The sequence below is a fragment of the Poecilia reticulata genome, linkage group LG20 (assembly GCF_000633615.1).
Source record: "Poecilia reticulata strain Guanapo linkage group LG20, Guppy_female_1.0+MT, whole genome shotgun sequence".
In the NCBI taxonomy this organism is placed as follows: domain Eukaryota; kingdom Metazoa; phylum Chordata; class Actinopteri; order Cyprinodontiformes; family Poeciliidae; genus Poecilia; species Poecilia reticulata.
In genome coordinates, this window is record NC_024350.1 from 11171109 (window position 1) to 11187841 (window position 16733).

Sequence of the window (16733 nt, forward strand, 5' to 3'; positions counted from 1 at the left end):
TCACGCAAAGTAGCTAAATAAATCTAGAAGGGATTTCTTCACCCTTAGGCTTGCTTTATGATCAAATACAATCACGTGTACTCTCCATTTTAGTAATTCAAATAGCTCATTACTGAATACACATGTTTTATTGAAAACCATTTTCCCTTTCCCATTATGCAGCATAACTGTTGACGGCGCTGCGTTCTGAATAACAGCGGGATCTTCTACCTGACGGAATGAGTTTTGTCTCCATGACAAGTCATATTAAAAAGGGACATGTTCAGGTATAATGGGAATGTAAATGATTTGTTTCACTTTGTGATCAGCTGTTTTTGTTAAAAGGTGTTTTCATTCCTTTTAGATTTGCTTCCCATATTACTAGGTCATCCAGAAGCACATTGATATCCGTCAAAAATGAAATGATTTACATTTGCAAGCTGGCCTATTGTAAGACCTACGCAGCAGAAGAAAAGCATTCCAAAAATATGTATTTGTCATACGTTTCATTTGTCCTTTCTCAAATTTGTTTTCTGAATTTAATGCTATTATTTAATGCTAAGTAATGGAAGCAGAATACAGACTGTGGCTTGTTAAAGACAGAGAGACGAAGCTAAATAAAATGCACTGAGCTGGAATAGAAAAAACAGGAAGAGTACATGAAACAAAGTTAATGGCAGCAAAAGCTCTACTGATGACTCCATCTGGAAGAAAGACACGGCTAAACAGAGACACTACTTATTAATGCCTCCCTTATATTTCCACCCAGGAAAAAGACAAAAGGTAAACACAGAGACACTGAAACAGAAGTACTTTTGTCTGAAATAAAAACAAAAAGAGGACAGTTGGTTGTTGGGAGAAATGACTGTCCAAAATAGAGACACTGCTAAACAAAGAAGAACTGACCCAGGCATGTTTCTATAGGGAACCACAAAAAAGTTGGTAGAAATGGTTAGTGGTAGCAATGACTCCTTCTAAAAGACAAATTCTGCTAAACAAATGAGAAACATAAGATATAGCCCACTCAGCCTGGCCGGGTATTTGCAGAAAAAAGAAAAAAGACAATATATGGTTTGAGCAGCAATAATTGCAAAAAGTGTTTAAATGGAAAATACATGCAGAGGAAAGGAAAACACTCAAGGTCCTTTAGTAGCCCAATCCCAGAGAAGAATAGCTACAGAAATAGCTCCAGGGAAATCTAAGCTACTCTTAACTCTAAAACTTTCCATAAATGCAAGTTTGAAATTCTGTCCTACATACAGTCCAGTTCAGATCTCTTCAATCATCTTGTTTCTCAGCACTTAAAATGCTTTTCTGATCTTATGTTGCAAACCCACAAGCAGCTCAGAGGTTCACGGGGGAAAATATTGTGTGTACCTCCTCTTTATTTATTCCTTGCACACAAACTGCAAATCTAAAAAAAAAAAAAAAAAAAAAACTTGTTTGCTTAAAAATGTTACCAATTTACCTGATTTCATCATGGCTCTTCTTATAAATCCTCTCATTTAGAGCACTGGAATTAGTTGGCACAAAACTTTATTTTGTGCTTTCCTTCAGCATACATTCCTCCATAACAAAATTTTAGCAGATCTTTGATAGTTTTGAATCACTACTTTGCAGCCTAAACTCATTGTAAAAAAATAAAAATAAAAATTCCAACTGTGCATCATGGAAAGTGAAATAAAAAATTTGAAAAGTGCTTAGATTGCTACTTTCTTTTTATATATATATATATATACTAGCATATATAGTGGCTTTGAAAAGTCCCATTTACCTCAACAGTTGCACTGCACTGTTTGAGCATTTCAAAATCTTTTTGCCACCTTTAGCGGATCCTCCAAAAGCCTCTTTACACAACACCATTAGGATTCAAAAATAGACCAGCAGCATTCCTCTCTATCTTTCAGAAAAGGCCAGAAGCACCCATAATGCCCCGCCACCCCCTCTCCCCCCGTACCTGTCCACCACAGCGTGAGTGTCTGCATGTCTGCAGAGTCTCTCCTTAGCCACCCTCTCTCCTGGGTAATTTGTTGTGTAAATACGGCCCCACTTACAGCTGACGGGCCCTCTCGGCTGTGGCGCTGGAAATGCAATTACAGGCAGCAAACATCTCCATTGTTATCACTAGGGGGTGCGACGCTCATCATGGTCCCCTCTGCGCGGACTGGGGAGGGGGAGCAGATATTGATTGCTATCAGCTTTAAGGAGGTGATTGCTAATGAAGCTATTTGAAAGCCTTTAGTGATCTGTAAAGTTAGCACGCACACCTTTGTGCGTGTGTTTGGGTGTACGTGTGTGTGTGTGTGTGTGTGGAGGTTTGTTAATGGAAGTGCTCACAAACAACAGCTGTGTTTGTACAAATCACATTTGCCATCCTGTTATGACTGCCTCCCATGCATTCCCTATTGTTGTGCTCTGGTGCCCCTGGTGGGAGTTTTGATAATTACGTGTCCCATTACTACCCATGTGAAACTGATGTGTGGACGCCTGTCTTGGCAGTAATCTGAACACATTGTCCTGTGGTTTTCCAGACTTAAGGTAGATGTATAATTACACACACCCTTTCCGTCTATATTTCATAATATTTAAGGCTTTAGTCCAGCCGTGAGACAAAGAAATGAGAAGAACGTTCCACATTTGGCTGAAAAATAAATTTAGCACTCAGCACGACAGTATTCATGAAAGGAGGTCGGGAGGTGTTATTTTTCTCATTTGGATGAGAATCGAAGCTCTTGTTTGTTACGCCTACCCACTCCGGAACTTTTGACCCGTCTGAAGAGAGCCACAAACAAGCTCACTCACACATAACTCTCCACTCCTCCAACTCTTTGACAACCTCATGCTGGTAAAAATACAGTGGAAATCCATTATCCTGCCAAGAAAGATGTTCAAGCACAGCCTGATGTAATTCTCCTACACCCATGGCAAAGTGATCGTGCCTTTGTGCTCACTCAGTTATTAAGTAACCTAACTTCACAAAAGACTTATTATCCTGCTCATTCTGAGTCAAGCTGCTCTAATACCTTGCTTGTTTGGGAGTCTTTGAAGCGGGATGGGATTTTTCTTTGTCCCCGTTTCATGTGCGTGCAGCCGCCTGTGGACAAATGATTTGCTTCATTCCTTTCTGCCTTTGTTCCTCTACATTTAGTTTTACCTTTATGTGATATTGTTTCAGCAACAGCTTCTGCATATTTATAAGACGGATGTTTTCTTCCACGATGTTTGAAATTCTGTCTACGGCAGTGTTTCTCAACCTTTTTTGGGCCAGCGCCCTTTATTCAGGTCCCTCACTGCCCCCCACCAAAGAATTTGCAGGCTACTTTGCACTGACCCTTATTTTATCATTAATATTACTATCACTATTGTAGATGTTTTTATTTTTATGCTTGTTTCTGTATTTATCATCAAAAATAATTTCCCAGAGAACAAACAAGTCATGGGAATAGAAATTATTTTCACAGGTGTCTACGAAAAATGCAATGAACATTCAAGTTAAAATTGGTAGGCCTATCAGCAGCCAATCAGAGTGGAAAAAAATATTCTAATTTTATGCCATTTTCTAGTTGTTAAATGTTGCACAAAATGACCAGATAAAATATGTACAGCAATGCCAGTTTAAACTTTGAACTATTTGCAAAACGACTGAGCTCTGCAACATTAAMACATGGATAGAACTGTAACTACATTAATCATAGCTCTTCTTCTCTTCAGTGTTTGTCAGTTTCTGATGGTGCAGCTCTGTGCTGCCTTCAGGAGAATGGGACATCAGAGTATCATCGATAAAACTTCACCCTCATGGCATTTATTGTGCAAACCAGAGCTTTCAGTGGAAAAACAAAAGTTCCAGGTCCTTTTAATGCCATACAAATATGAGACAGAAACATGGATTATATCTTTATATAGACCTGTCTATTGATTTATAGATTAATAGTTTTACTGGACAGAAATTACAAAGAACAAATCTGGTTCTTAATCAAATCCTAATGAGTCAAATTGAAAGTGTCATAGAGTCATCAGTCTCATGACATTAACAATGACATGAAAAATAATATCGAAGAAATAAATATATCAAATCTAATTAAAAACATAAATAAGTGATGTTATGTACCATTATGGTCTGTAAGATATATTTATTCTCAGTACTAGATGTGGTCTCAACAAACCCATTGCACTTTAACAATATTATTTTACCTTTTATGTGGAAATAGTGTCTGTTTATTCTTGCCATACGGTCCTCTGTTATTTATGTATTTTTTTGTGATACAATGCTATGTAGTTGTACTGCAGGGAGTCATTGAACACTGGGGAAAAGAAGGAGCAGGACTGTTCAAACAATAATTGCTTCATGAGGAGCTCCAGGAAATCTTTACCATAAGGATTTTACTGATCCAATATTTACCTTCATCTCATTATGCTTTATGTGAAATAATGACCAGGGCTTCCTTTTATTCAACCTGTTGACTTTGAATCTTTTAATATCCTTAAATTGAACACATATTCCTGTATATAAATTGGATCTATTTTTCTCTGGTAAAGTGCCTTGAGACAATATTCGTTGTGAATCTGTACTATATAGAAAAACTGAACCTAATTTAATTGAACTGCATTCGTACACTCAAAATAAATTTATATATATATATCACTTACGCACCAATTGAATATTGAACATGTGAGGAAATCAACTTTTACAGTTCAAACAATGTGATATAGACATTCTAGTCAGTTCGTCTTTTAAAGATGAAGAGAACGACTTGCAAAAATGGACTTTTATTATATACAGTGCATATAGGAAATGGCAGTGCATAGTGACGTAAAAACATTTGAACAAGAAAATTTATTCCAGAACCTTTTTTGCCCATAAACAAATCAACATTTTTGAAACAGATAAGATAGAAAGTATTCACAGCTTCACTTTTTTCACACAGATCTGTGACAGAGTACAGATTGGTATTTTGGTACCCCTCGTCAAGACAATGTTTTCAGCATAGCTTTGCTTCTTCCACACTTAAGGTGAGCTTTGCGTAGGGGAAGCGATAATTGACAAGTTGCATCCTGACTTTCGATGGACCCTTTTTGTTCCTGCTGTGGCTTGTGGTAATCTGTCCACTAATCATTCAACACAGTTTGACACCGAACAGCCAATGCAGATGATCCGATCAATATAAGACACAAATTAAATTGGAGATTATATGTATTTATACAGTGTGTGCATGATCGGCTCCTTAAATAAAAACCACAAAGGCTTCGGTGTTGTCATGCAACACTTTTAAAGATGTTTGCAGAATTGCCGAACTGTGCAGTCATTCATTGATTTGATATTTAACTTGCTACCGATGCTAAAGACATTGTGACAGATAGAGGTGCAGGAATAGCAGAGAAGCGCGCTGTAAATGTTCTTGGTGAGTTTGCCCTTTTCATATTAGACACGACTCAGCGGCTCCATTCTCAGGGAGCTTGTCAACGCTGCTTGTTCGGAGCTAATGCTGCATAAATAAACGTAACTGGTAATTGAAAAACGGTGATGGTCGATTTCATTTTTTATTTGTATTTTTTTAATCATTCCTGCCTGTTGAAGCACAGTGATGCATTTGTTCCTTACGAGACCGATTATTATTTTCTGACTGAATTCAACAAAGCTGTCCTGATTTGGTGAGATTATAGATTATTTCCTTTCTGTGACTTGGTTGTTTGCGTATATGGAAAGGTTATTCCGAAGTTCAGGTCAATTCAATGTTAATTAAATTGACCAATACACAACAGATATCGTAAGGCACTGTACAAAAATTTAAAATGTCCAAACTATGCAAATATCATCCATTTAATCCTGTCGTATAAATAGATACAATATTCATTTTATGCTTTCCTACTATATCCAGCTCAGCTATTGATTTAACAAAAGTCAACATTCAGTTTATTATTTATTGGTAAACTTTAAAGAAACCTAACCAATTGTGTCACTAACTTTCCTGTACTTCCTCTTAAACGAGCATCTAGCAATAACTGACAGTGGAGAGGAGAACGTATGCTAAACAGGAAAAACCATTAGGCTACTTACAGAAGAAGTAGTTACTAATTTTTGGAGGATTGCATTTTTTTTTCTCAATGGATTTCATTTATGAAAAATTCTATGAAGTCATCACAGCTGAGAGCTAAAGGTCTGGCTTTTGTACTACTAGGACTATTCTTGTTCTCCTCCATTAATGATAAGAAATACAGTGCTCTAATTTGGCCAGTTGTTTTCATAAAGCAGACTATTTTTCCAGCTTTAGTACGGCTCAATTACTTGTGTAGGGCACCATTTGCTCTCCAATTTCTTAGAGGCGAGTTAAAAAAGAAAAAGTTATGGCCTTATAATTACTTGCTGGTTGAGTGTATGTGGGTTTAAAATGCTAAAACTACTGCACGTTTTTATGAGCAGGTAAAGAAAGAAGGTAGTCTACACAGTGTGAAAAAATGTGGAATTTTGTTTTTAGTGAATTCCAAGTCTGGATACATATGGAAAAACACATCTTCTTCCAGACTTATTTTCCTGTGCTGTAATGAGAAACCTCCATTCTCCTTTCCTTCTGTGTTTCTCGTTGTTACTTCCTTTTAATCGCCCCTCCTCATTCTTTCATCCCTTTATCCTTCCACATGCTCTTCTCTCATCTTGTGTCTTAACTTTCTTGTCTGAGCATCTTAACTACTTTCCTCCACTGTCCTTCATTCTTTCTGTAATTTCTCTCTTGTGTTTGACATACCTTCCTTCTCCTAATTTCCTTCCTTGGAGTTCATCTTTCTTTTTTCATCGTCATTCCCTCATTTCCTTCCTTGTGCCCTTTCTTTCCTTTCCCTGCCTTTACTCGTTTCTACCCGTTTTTATTTGTTCTTCCTGCCCTTTCTTCCTTCTGGCATTAATGTCTAAAGTTCTTGCGTTCTTCCTTGGGTTGCCCCTTTCTTTTTCCTTGTGCACTTATATCCTCTTTTGTTTTCTTCCTGTTTTTTTTATTCTGCTCACAGTAGAAATACTTGCTGAAAATCAGTGATCAACTTTAATATTATATAGTTAAGAACAAAGCTAAATGACAACACACTCAAGAAAGTTAAACTGGCAAGAGTCCAGAAGTTTTGCATGGAAAATCTATAGGAACCCAGAAAAATTTGATTGTTTTATTCCATACACTAATTTAACAGAAGAACGTATTAAGTTTTAAACATGGTCACTAATTTTCTAAATTCAATACTAAATCCCAATAATCTAGTATAATGAAAAAAATAAACCATTAGCAATTGTAAATTCATTTCAGCTGGCAGATTATTCCCTTACAATTATTTCTATAAACTTTGGCCACTAGAGGTCAGCAATGACCATTTATTTTCCTGTTGAGCTGGCATAGGCCGGTGTCCTTTCACTACTCACAGGGGTATATTAAGCTTTAAAAAAATGATATTTTGCTAAAACTAACAATTGTGTGTTTAGTTTGATGGTGCTGGAAGTGACAATAAATCCAACTACATTTTGTTTTAATTGTTGAAGCTTATGGCATAAAAAACCATGTCCAATTTGACAAGAAAAAAAATATATTGACAAGCTGAAAATGTATCTCAAATACCAAGAAGTCAGAATCATTTGCATTGAACTGGACTTTTAAAGCCATTACAGTAAATCCTATGATTTGTTTGCATGCAGGACGTGTAACAAAACGTCCAGATTAGTTCCCCACTATTGTGGTCAACTTTGTTTTATTGAAGACTTCACTAAATAGAAAGTGAAAGTGTTTGCATTCGAATTTTACAGATTAGGCTTTGCAGTTTTTTGACATTTTGTTCAGGAACAAACTTTCCCAGCTGCGTCGACCAGAGCTGTAACTCTGCTGCATCATGAATGGCAAAAGCCTCTATGCTTTGTCACGACAATCTGACACTGAACATGTTTCCTCTGAACACAGCTTGGTTGGCGTCTTTCAGTAGGTAACTTTTTATGTCATGTCTGTCTAGATAACCAGGTTCTGAAGTTCGGGACGCTTGTGAGCACCTCCAACACCTATGAACCCACAGCACCAGGGAGCCCCAGGAAGCCTGTGACTGTGACCACAGACCAGCCTCTGCTGTGGAGCATGGGCATCCACATTCATGAGAAATAACAAGCCGTTCGGTCAGAAGTAACTTCCTTTGGTTTTGTTTTTAAAACAAGGTAGAACAAAAGCCAGACTCAGTATTTGGATCAAAAACCACTACAGTGGAGTGGATTTAGTCACACTTTGAAAGATCAGAAATGATTTCAAGCCATTTGATTATTTTGACTGTAGATCATGTCCATAAGATCACATTGAACTGTATCCCACACCATGTGCCTTCAACTTTTTTTTTTTTTCACCCAAGAAATGTGAAGTGTCTTATGTCATGTTTTGGACTTGGGCTTGTCATAACTGTATTATTGCACTCAATTCCAAAATTAAAAACCATTTTCACAACAAAGTGACAAATTTCCCAATTTATTAAAAAGTAATCAGCATGTGTGTTTAATTGTTTTATTTACACAACAAAATATAAATGTTGAGCACAGAATGTAAAAATGTCCATTCAGTTCGCCATCACAACAAATAACGCTTTGCACCGAGGTCTGTCCAGAGATTTGGCTTCATCAAGATTTAACCACCGCTAGAAGAAAAACAAAAGGAAGTGTTAGCATTAATCAAAACTTAAAAGTCAAACTCATTTCTTTATGCAGCCCTATTTTACAGGATAGAAAAAGTTTTGCAAAAGAAAATCTGTGGGGGGTTTTTGTAAGTATAATTGTGAAATCAAGAAAACCGGTAAGGAGTTAAAGAATAAATGTTGCGTCATAACTACATTTATGAAGTGCATATGTCATAAAATAGTAGTTTTCCTATATTTCAAGACTGAAGATTAAGGTGATGCTTATGTTTTACTGATTTCTAGGGATTTATAGCAAGAATTAAGACATGCAAATACAATTTTACTTGCAAAACAAAATATGTTTTAACATTTGCAGTCACCTTGTAACCCACATTTTATTTTAAGCAAATATAACAGTATTGCCAATGTTTGGTCTTGGAAGCAGGCGTGCTGCATGTTTTTAAAAACCATAGAGAATTAATCTAACGTGGAAATATTGAGCATTTTATTAAAGTAATTGGGCACAAAAATATACAACTGCGGTTTGTGATTAAGGTTTAATTCATAAGGTTTGCTTGCATGTATTTTTTTTTTTACATAAAAAAAATAATAAAACTTCCACTGAATTACATGAAATAAAACTGAAACCTGCCCAACATGTTGATATGCCAATAGGCATCATTATATTTTTTGCTTAAACAACATATTTGCAATCTTTCATAATTTTAATCACCCAAACATTAATCATCATGTCTGTTTGACTTATTTCACATCACAAAACACAATGAAATAAGTGCAACTCTCCATCATATTTAGTAGCATTTAACATGTTTTGTTTTTTTACTTACACAATAATGTTGTTGATGGGGATATGGATGAGCTTGACAAAGAAGCCAATGAAGCCCATAATGGCAAATCCAATTGCTGTGGCCATGGCAATCTTCTGAAATTCTTAAGAACAAAAACCAATATTATAAAACAAATAAAAGCGAAACATAAGGTGAAATCGAACTTGCTTTTGAAGCCGGTGTAAGTTAACGACACAGCTCAGGCTTTATTAAAACCAAAAAGAATAGGGGAGGGGGAAAAAAAAAAATACCTTTTCGGTCTGGTTTTGTGCACCTCTTCACAAGCCTTATGGAGTCCTTGACGAACTGCCGACTGGGCTCAACGAACTGCATCACCTGATCCATGGTTGTGCTGCAAAGAGAAATCACAGACCATCATTGTAGCTTACATTTTCTTTAGCGCTGACGTTGACTTCATCGTTTCAGCTTTTAATCACCTCATAAATGTATTCATTTACTTCTATTGCAGCAAACACGAACGTTATGACAACTTTATACAAAACATGTGGTACCTTAACATTAAAAACGTGATACAAAGGCGTTTAACAAATCTATTACTAATACCGTACATTAGAGCAGGAGAAGCTAACCACGACGAAGCATTGTTTAAAGTTAAACATATTACACCCAACCGCCTCAAACCATTTCGTCCATTATGATTTTAATCAATAAAATACAATAAGATTGATAAAATAGCAGTTATTTTACCTGTTTCCGTCTTGTTTTGTCTCAGAACACAGTAGTTGTGGCCACGTAGCTTCGACACAGCTAGAAGAAAAGACTAAGCTGACGTAGACTTAAACAGCGCATGCGTGTGACGTCATTCTTCCTTTTCAGTTTGTACACGTTTCCATCTACATCTCCGCCTGCAGGCTGGGAGGTTCTCTACACCATTACGTGGTAGTAACGATGGTTATTGTATCATTTTTGATAGGAGGAATTAAGCTGTAGAAGCATTTTTAGGCTTGGAATCGCATCCTTGTGATGACACAAGTGCTTTATGTTAAATTCTGTCCTATTTTAAGTTTCGATTCACAGTGCAATTCTAGTTATAGGTATATTTTTTATCCTGTATAAACAAATAAATTACAGTTTCTTTTTAATCTTAATGTGTCTCTGCACGAAGCACACGTAAAAAACAGAGTGACATAACTGATAATGAATTTGCACTATATACTGTAAAACAGCTAAATATGTAATATGCTACTCAATAAAACGTGATTATTTTTATTATAATCACTGAAAGAGTGTTAACACCTTTTTACATATTCATCTATTTGTTGCACCTATACCAACCAATATTATTCATCTATTTTCCCAGTTTAGATTTATGATTGAACAAAGAAATAACCTATGTCCTCTCTCTAGGGTTTTACAACGTTGTGTTCTTCTTTTGGTTTTGTTTCTGTAAATTCCTTGTCTAAGATGTAATTTGCATTTTGTTTTCTGTTCCAACAGTCAAACATCCTCTTTTATTCATCCTTACTTCAGTTTTTAAAACCAGTCAGACCACTGAGATCTCTTCTGACCTTGTGTGTTGAATAAACATTGAAAATTAATTTCATATTCTTTGTACCTACCTGAAATATTTTTTGAAACACCTTTACTATCAATAAAGTCTAACATTTCATTAAGGTCAGCAGAGGGCGTCCTAATGACCGAGTTGCAGATTTAGACTTGTGCAGGCTTTTGCAAACTGCAAGGCAATTACATATTTTCCTTCAGTTTCTTTTTGAAAAAAAAAAAAAGTAGAACAATTTTGTTTGTCTGGTGGTCAGACAAAAAATTCAACTGCAAATACATTTTGTTTGGTTTTTTTTTTTTTTTTTTTTGCACAATCTTGTGCTTCAGTCTTAAATGAGATTAGTCTTTAACTACTCTTATAACCACTGAAAAAGCTACAAACAAGTGGCTGAAAATGCAGGAAAAAAATCTGTGAGGCCACATTCTAAGACTGTTGCATTACCACAGTCAAACAACACATCTCTTAAAATATTTGTCTAATACCTTCTTAAAAATCAGTATTTGTTTTGTATTTTCTCCTGCTTTGTTAGCCCCGCCTATATTATTAGCACTCTTGCAGAGTGGTTATGTGTTCAGTACTCTTACTACCTCTCATTACTCATGCAACATTCTTTCTAATATTTACGCCCTCATGTGATTTAGATTAAGATTAGAGATTTCTTGTTCTGGTATGTTCACTTTAGTCGTTCTCTGGTTTCATAAAGCCAACATGAGTCAGCAGCATGATTACAACGTTACCTTTATAAATGTTGCGCTAAAATAAAAAACAATGAATCATGAAGTCATAAATTGTGCCATCTGTTTTGGATGATGAGGCTAACTTCAAAGAGCAAGAGCCTCTGATCTACAATTGTGTTCAATTCATTCATGTGGAGCAGCAAGCTTAAGAAAAAAAATTTAAAATCTGTACTTAAATTTCTGACAAACGAGCACAACTATACAAAATGTTGGTCAAAAAACATTTTACAAGATGCCATCATGTTTTAGAGCATGTCTCACATTACTGTCAAATTTCAGCAAGCTGACACTTTATAAGCTTATTCTTTTGCAACCCATTATCACAGTCATGGATTTCGCTGATGTTACGTTGCCTTCTTTTGAGAGAAAAAATAAAAATACTGCAGAATGTCTGAATAAACCAGATGCAACGTACAGTTCGATATAAAACTGTTTACATGGATTGGAATTTTACTGATCAATAGATGTACAAAGAGCTTTACAAAGGGAACAAAGATTCTAACAAAAGAAGATTTTCAACACATTCTACCTTCAGGGGAATCTGTCTTCACTGACTCTTTAAAAAAAAATTAAAATTAGACTATTTGTGTAAGTATCTATTGAAGTAATACCATCGGCAACATCTTTAAGTAACAGTTCACGGAATCTTCTTTGAAAACAACTAACATGTAAATGATGCAAATAATAAAAATGCTGAGTAAATAGACTTATAAAAGCATTTTTGAGTCTCTTTGTTGCAATATAGCTAAGCAAATGCTACATTCCATCTTAGTAATAAAAAAATGTAAACAGCAATAACATGTAATTGCTGCTCAGATCTGATTCAACTAAATTAAAGCATAACATACTGGCTGACTGATTCTCATGACAAAGCACCGTTTTAGTACAAGATACACAACAAATAAATACTTAGAACTTCTATGTATCTGGAATGCTTTAAAAGGTTTTACATCGGAAATAATTCAGTAAATGCTGATTAAATTCGACATGTGATTTCTTTCCGTTGATGGAAAATGAAAGAAAAACTTGGAGAAGCCCTCGTTGCTTCACACTCAACCTCACTCAGAACGGCCAAAATTCTCAAACGAGTCGTAGGTTCATAAAAGTGCATAACAGTGCTTTCGACATGTGATATGTATGACACGTAGTTAATCCGCAGCTCTTCACTGCCAGGTGATGCCAAGCATGTTGCAGCTCACCTCCCACAGCCTCTGGGCCAAGTCATCATTAGCAGCAGTCCTTGAGCAGCGTGCAGGCGCACAGTCACTGAACACAAAACAGTTGACAGAAACTGGTCATTAGATCCTGCCCGGCTCTTTTGTGCCATTGTTAAAAGTTGTACATTTGTAAAGTTTTGCTGAGCAAATGTGCAGTTATTTTTTTAAATTTATTTTTGATTAACAGTTACTGAGTTTGTTGGCAAAAGCTACCTGAAATAGTTTCCACTCTGGCTCTCCAGGCCTTGTTCCACAGCACAAAAGATGGTGGTCTGTGCTCCCTCCACTGTTGTCTTGGTAAAAATCCGGAAGATCTTCACTGCCACTTGTATGCACTGGTGCTGGTGTCGCCACAGGTCAGACTGGACCACTCCAGGGTGCAGAGAAAAGACACTTACACCAGTTCCTGCAGCATGAACAAAGGAGAACTATTTTATGGAAATTTTGTTTTTAACAAATTATTGTGCACAATTGTGAAATAGAAAAAAAAGGGTAGATAGTTATTATAATGTTTAAAATAAAAAAAAATTAAAAGTGTGTTTTGTACATTTAAACTGACACTCTGGATTATGCTTCTTTACTTAATTGGATGGAGAGCCTCTGTGAAAATCCATAATTCATAAAATTTGGGTTCCAATGAAACCTGCAGGGCTGCACAGTGGCGCAGTTGGTACAGCTGTTGCCTTGCAGCAAGAAGGTTCTGGGTTTGATTCCCGACCCCGAGTGTGTGTGTGCATGGTTGTGTGTCCTGTGTGTCTCTGTGTTGCCCTGCGACAGACTGGCGACCTGTCCAGGGTGTACCCCTCCTCTCGCCCGGCACGCTAGCTGGAGATAGGCACTGGCAACCCTCCCGACCCCACTGAGGGACAAGGGTGTAGGAAAATGGATGGATGGATGAGACCTGCAGAGGACGCCCACCTATTTGCACTTCAGTATTCGCAGATTCAACTAGTCGCAGATTTTTCTGTGAAACCCAACTCAGAATTATTCCTGGAAAATTAACATTTTCCATAGAGTATGTTTAAAATATATATATGCGCAATGCTACCTAACACGCTATTGGCTGGTGTTTGAAAAGGCAGCCAATCCAGGACCACCATTCATATTTCTTGGCTCTGATTGGCTATGTGTGGACTATTATAACAGACACTTGTATGCGGTTCTAGAGCGTTCTCAAGTATTTGCAAATGTTAGCCGTTTGAGCTTCTGTGGTCCGTACTTCAGAAACTCACAATATGCCAGAAATATGTTAATTTCCTGTCAAATACCAGGATGTGTACATCCCTTACAACAACACAGCATCTGTTTTGGTGTTGAAGGAATGTCTTATGTTAATGTTTGTTTATTGATGGTTTGGAAGTTCATTCTCACCTTGTAGCTGTTTGGCAAGAGAGCGTGCAAACAGGACGTTAGCCAGTTTGCTTTGTCCGTAAGCTTTCATAGCATCATAACTCGTTTCACTGTTGATGTCATCAAGTCGAAGGCCAGTCCAAGTGTGGGCCACCGACGCCACAACGACAATGCGGGCCGGAGCTGAACATTTGATGAGGTCAAGCAGCAGGTAGGTTAAGAGGACATGACCTTAAGGAAAGTCAGAATACATAAATCATTAAAATAGTTTGTGGCTCTGCAGCTGAATAGCTTTAACTGCTGTGAGGTATCTTGACATGTTCATTCGGTGAGATATCCAAACCACAAAGATCCAAGAATGCATGGCAGTAAGTGCAATTGCTGCAAGTGTTTCTGCTCCATAGACTTTGAAACCAGTCTGTAATATTCACTGGGAATGCGATCAGATTATGTCTTTACAGTTCTTAATTTCTTGTTTTATTCCTCACATAAACGCTGCCATTATTTGGAAGGTGTTGCTCATGCTCAAGTACAGAATCTTTTCTTAAAGCTCGTGTAGGCTTGTGTCTCGTTGCGTGCGACTTGGTGTCCATATGTGTGTGGGCAAACGTGTCTGAGCACAGGGTGCTCGCACTGACAGTTTGTGACAAAAATAATGCACAAAAAAATAAACATCATCTGGGAGTAAGAGACGGTCCAATACACAGTGACAGCTTGAAAAGAAAAGAAAAAAAAAAAAAACCTGCTCCAGAATCTTCTCGGGCTGATGTGTTTGTCAGTTGTGTTGCCATTAAGACTGAAACCCGCCTCTCACTTTCCAGCCTTGCCGTCTATTTAAACTAACCTCTCCGAAATGCAGAAATGAATAAACTCCCATCAGTCAAGCTATTTTATAGATGCCTTAAAACTGCAACATTCAGGAAATATACGTATATAAGAGAAATCACTGCAATGCAACTTACCCAAATGATTAACTCCAAACTGCATTTCAAAGCCATCCACAGTCTTGGAGTAAGGGCACATCATGATGCCTGCATTGTTTATCAAGATATTCACTTGCTTCTCTTCTGGAAAGCATCGACAATATTTATGTTAGTGCAGTAGAAACCAGATTTTCTTTTTATTACAGTGTATAAAAATAAACAATATGTCCAAAAAGTAGGTGGGTTTTGTGGCCCACAGAGTATCGTCTTTTTTTTCTGTTTGTTTTTTTTTTTTTGTGGTGTGGTATGTTCATGTCATACAGTCTTACCAGATGCAAAAAGAAGAAATGCATGCAAACGTTTAATTTGACTTAACTAAAGCTAAAATCTCTGTGTCATTCACCCCCCCAAAAAAGATAAAAATATTACAAAAGTAATTGTGGTGTTGCTATGTAGGTGCATAGACATCTACTTAAAAAGTAAAATAAATATGAATGTTAGAAGCGTAGCAATGAAAAGTAATCCTGCATTTTTAAAGGAAACATATATTGAAGATAAAGTAAGACCGATAAAAAGCAACCCTAGATGTATACCACAACCATTAGTGGCTGAAGAAGATCATTCATCCCTACACAGCCACAAATTCAACCAACAGTAATAACCTCAACCATCACTCTACTGCCAAATATTTTCTTTCAAGCTACTAAAACCTGTTTGGTAAGAGAATCTATTCACGGCTCACTTTGGTCGTACGTTTAACACCACCTTCCTACCTCTGTTAATAATTTGAGCAAAAGCCCTGATGGACTTTGTGTCGGACAGATCCAGCTTCCTGATGATGATGTTCTCATTGCCCGTGTCCTCCAAGATGTCGCTCCGCGCCTCCTCGGCCCTCTCCACGTCTCTGCACGCCATGATGATGCGGGCGCCTGAAAAAAAAACCAAGACGATGGAGACGCGTAGGCGTGTTCTCCCAGTCACACGCCTACACTTCATCACAGTCGTTCAGCTCCGGCACACTTGGAGCAGTGGTTTAGAACCGAGAACACGCCTGTGAGTGTTCACCTCCCTCCGACTGATGCCTAGCTTTATATTCTCGTGTCGTGACCTGGCCAAAGCTTTTAATCTTTGAAACACGTCTTGTAACAAATAAACAGCCACATTGTAGTCCTAAAACACATGAGTAGAAGCGTTAAGAGGAGGCACCTCGGGGGACAAATTCAACACAAACAAGTCTGCGAGTTCAAACGAGCATCTCTTTTACTCAATTAGAGGCAAAGAAAGCCACCAACATCAAATAGGTAATGAAGTCCCTAAAAATCTTTGTGCACCTTTGATCATTCTCTAATGATTTCCAAGCCCTCTTTCAGCAGCTCATTTAGCCAACTGTTCCGCGGCATCGCTTTGCTTCCGAGGCAAATTATGAGGCATTCTCCTTAATGAGCTCAGGAAGGGGTTTCGAGGACAACATGCTCAATTCTTTCTCTCACCCACACAAAAATTGGGATGCATGACCATTAAAACTAATATATATT

At 37.2% G+C, this 16733-nt stretch overlaps 3 protein-coding genes across 5 annotated transcripts in view; 1 reads left to right on the forward strand and 2 right to left on the reverse strand.

The window, feature by feature from the left end:
- The window catches only part of tpk1 (thiamin pyrophosphokinase 1), a 73028-nt gene extending 64555 nt beyond the window's left edge, over window positions 1-8473 (forward strand). For both annotated transcript variants that reach the window (XM_008396156.2, XM_008396155.2), the window contains one exon: window positions 7957-8473. In XM_008396156.2, the coding sequence (XP_008394378.1) occupies window positions 7957-8102 (146 nt within the window). In that variant the 3' untranslated portion in view covers window positions 8103-8473. The remainder of the gene's footprint in view (window positions 1-7956) is intronic.
- Window positions 8474-8475: 2 nt separating this feature from the next.
- sec61g (SEC61 translocon subunit gamma) lies at window positions 8476-10263 on the reverse strand. Its single transcript, XM_017301958.1, has 4 exons — window positions 10155-10263; window positions 9698-9798; window positions 9447-9549; window positions 8476-8619 (listed from the first exon to the last, which is right to left on the reverse strand). Exons 2-4 carry the CDS (start codon window positions 9789-9791, stop codon window positions 8610-8612), a joined length of 207 nt encoding a protein of 68 aa, XP_017157447.1. The 5' UTR covers window positions 9792-9798; window positions 10155-10263; the 3' UTR covers window positions 8476-8609.
- Window positions 10264-12120: 1857 nt separating this feature from the next.
- The window catches only part of LOC103456533 (retinol dehydrogenase 12), a 9196-nt gene continuing 4583 nt past the window's right edge, over window positions 12121-16733 (reverse strand). For both annotated transcript variants that reach the window (XM_008396150.2, XM_008396152.2), the window contains 5 exons: window positions 15972-16127; window positions 15238-15342; window positions 14297-14506; window positions 13139-13331; window positions 12121-12974 (listed from right to left, as the gene is read on the reverse strand). In XM_008396150.2, coding sequence (XP_008394372.1) covers window positions 12872-12974; window positions 13139-13331; window positions 14297-14506; window positions 15238-15342; window positions 15972-16127 — 767 coding nt within the window. In that variant the 3' untranslated portion in view covers window positions 12121-12871. The remainder of the gene's footprint in view (window positions 12975-13138; window positions 13332-14296; window positions 14507-15237; window positions 15343-15971; window positions 16128-16733) is intronic.

Excerpts from the sequence above, each read along its gene's own strand:
- sec61g (XM_017301958.1), bottom strand. The coding sequence starts at position 9,791 with ATGGATCAGGTGATGCAGTTCGTTGAGCCCAGTCGGCAGTTCGTCAAG. Across the intron at positions 9,550-9,697 it reads CACAAAACCAGACCGAAAAG|AATTTCAGAAGATTGCCATG; the intron begins GTATTTTTTTTT and ends TTTGTTCTTAAG.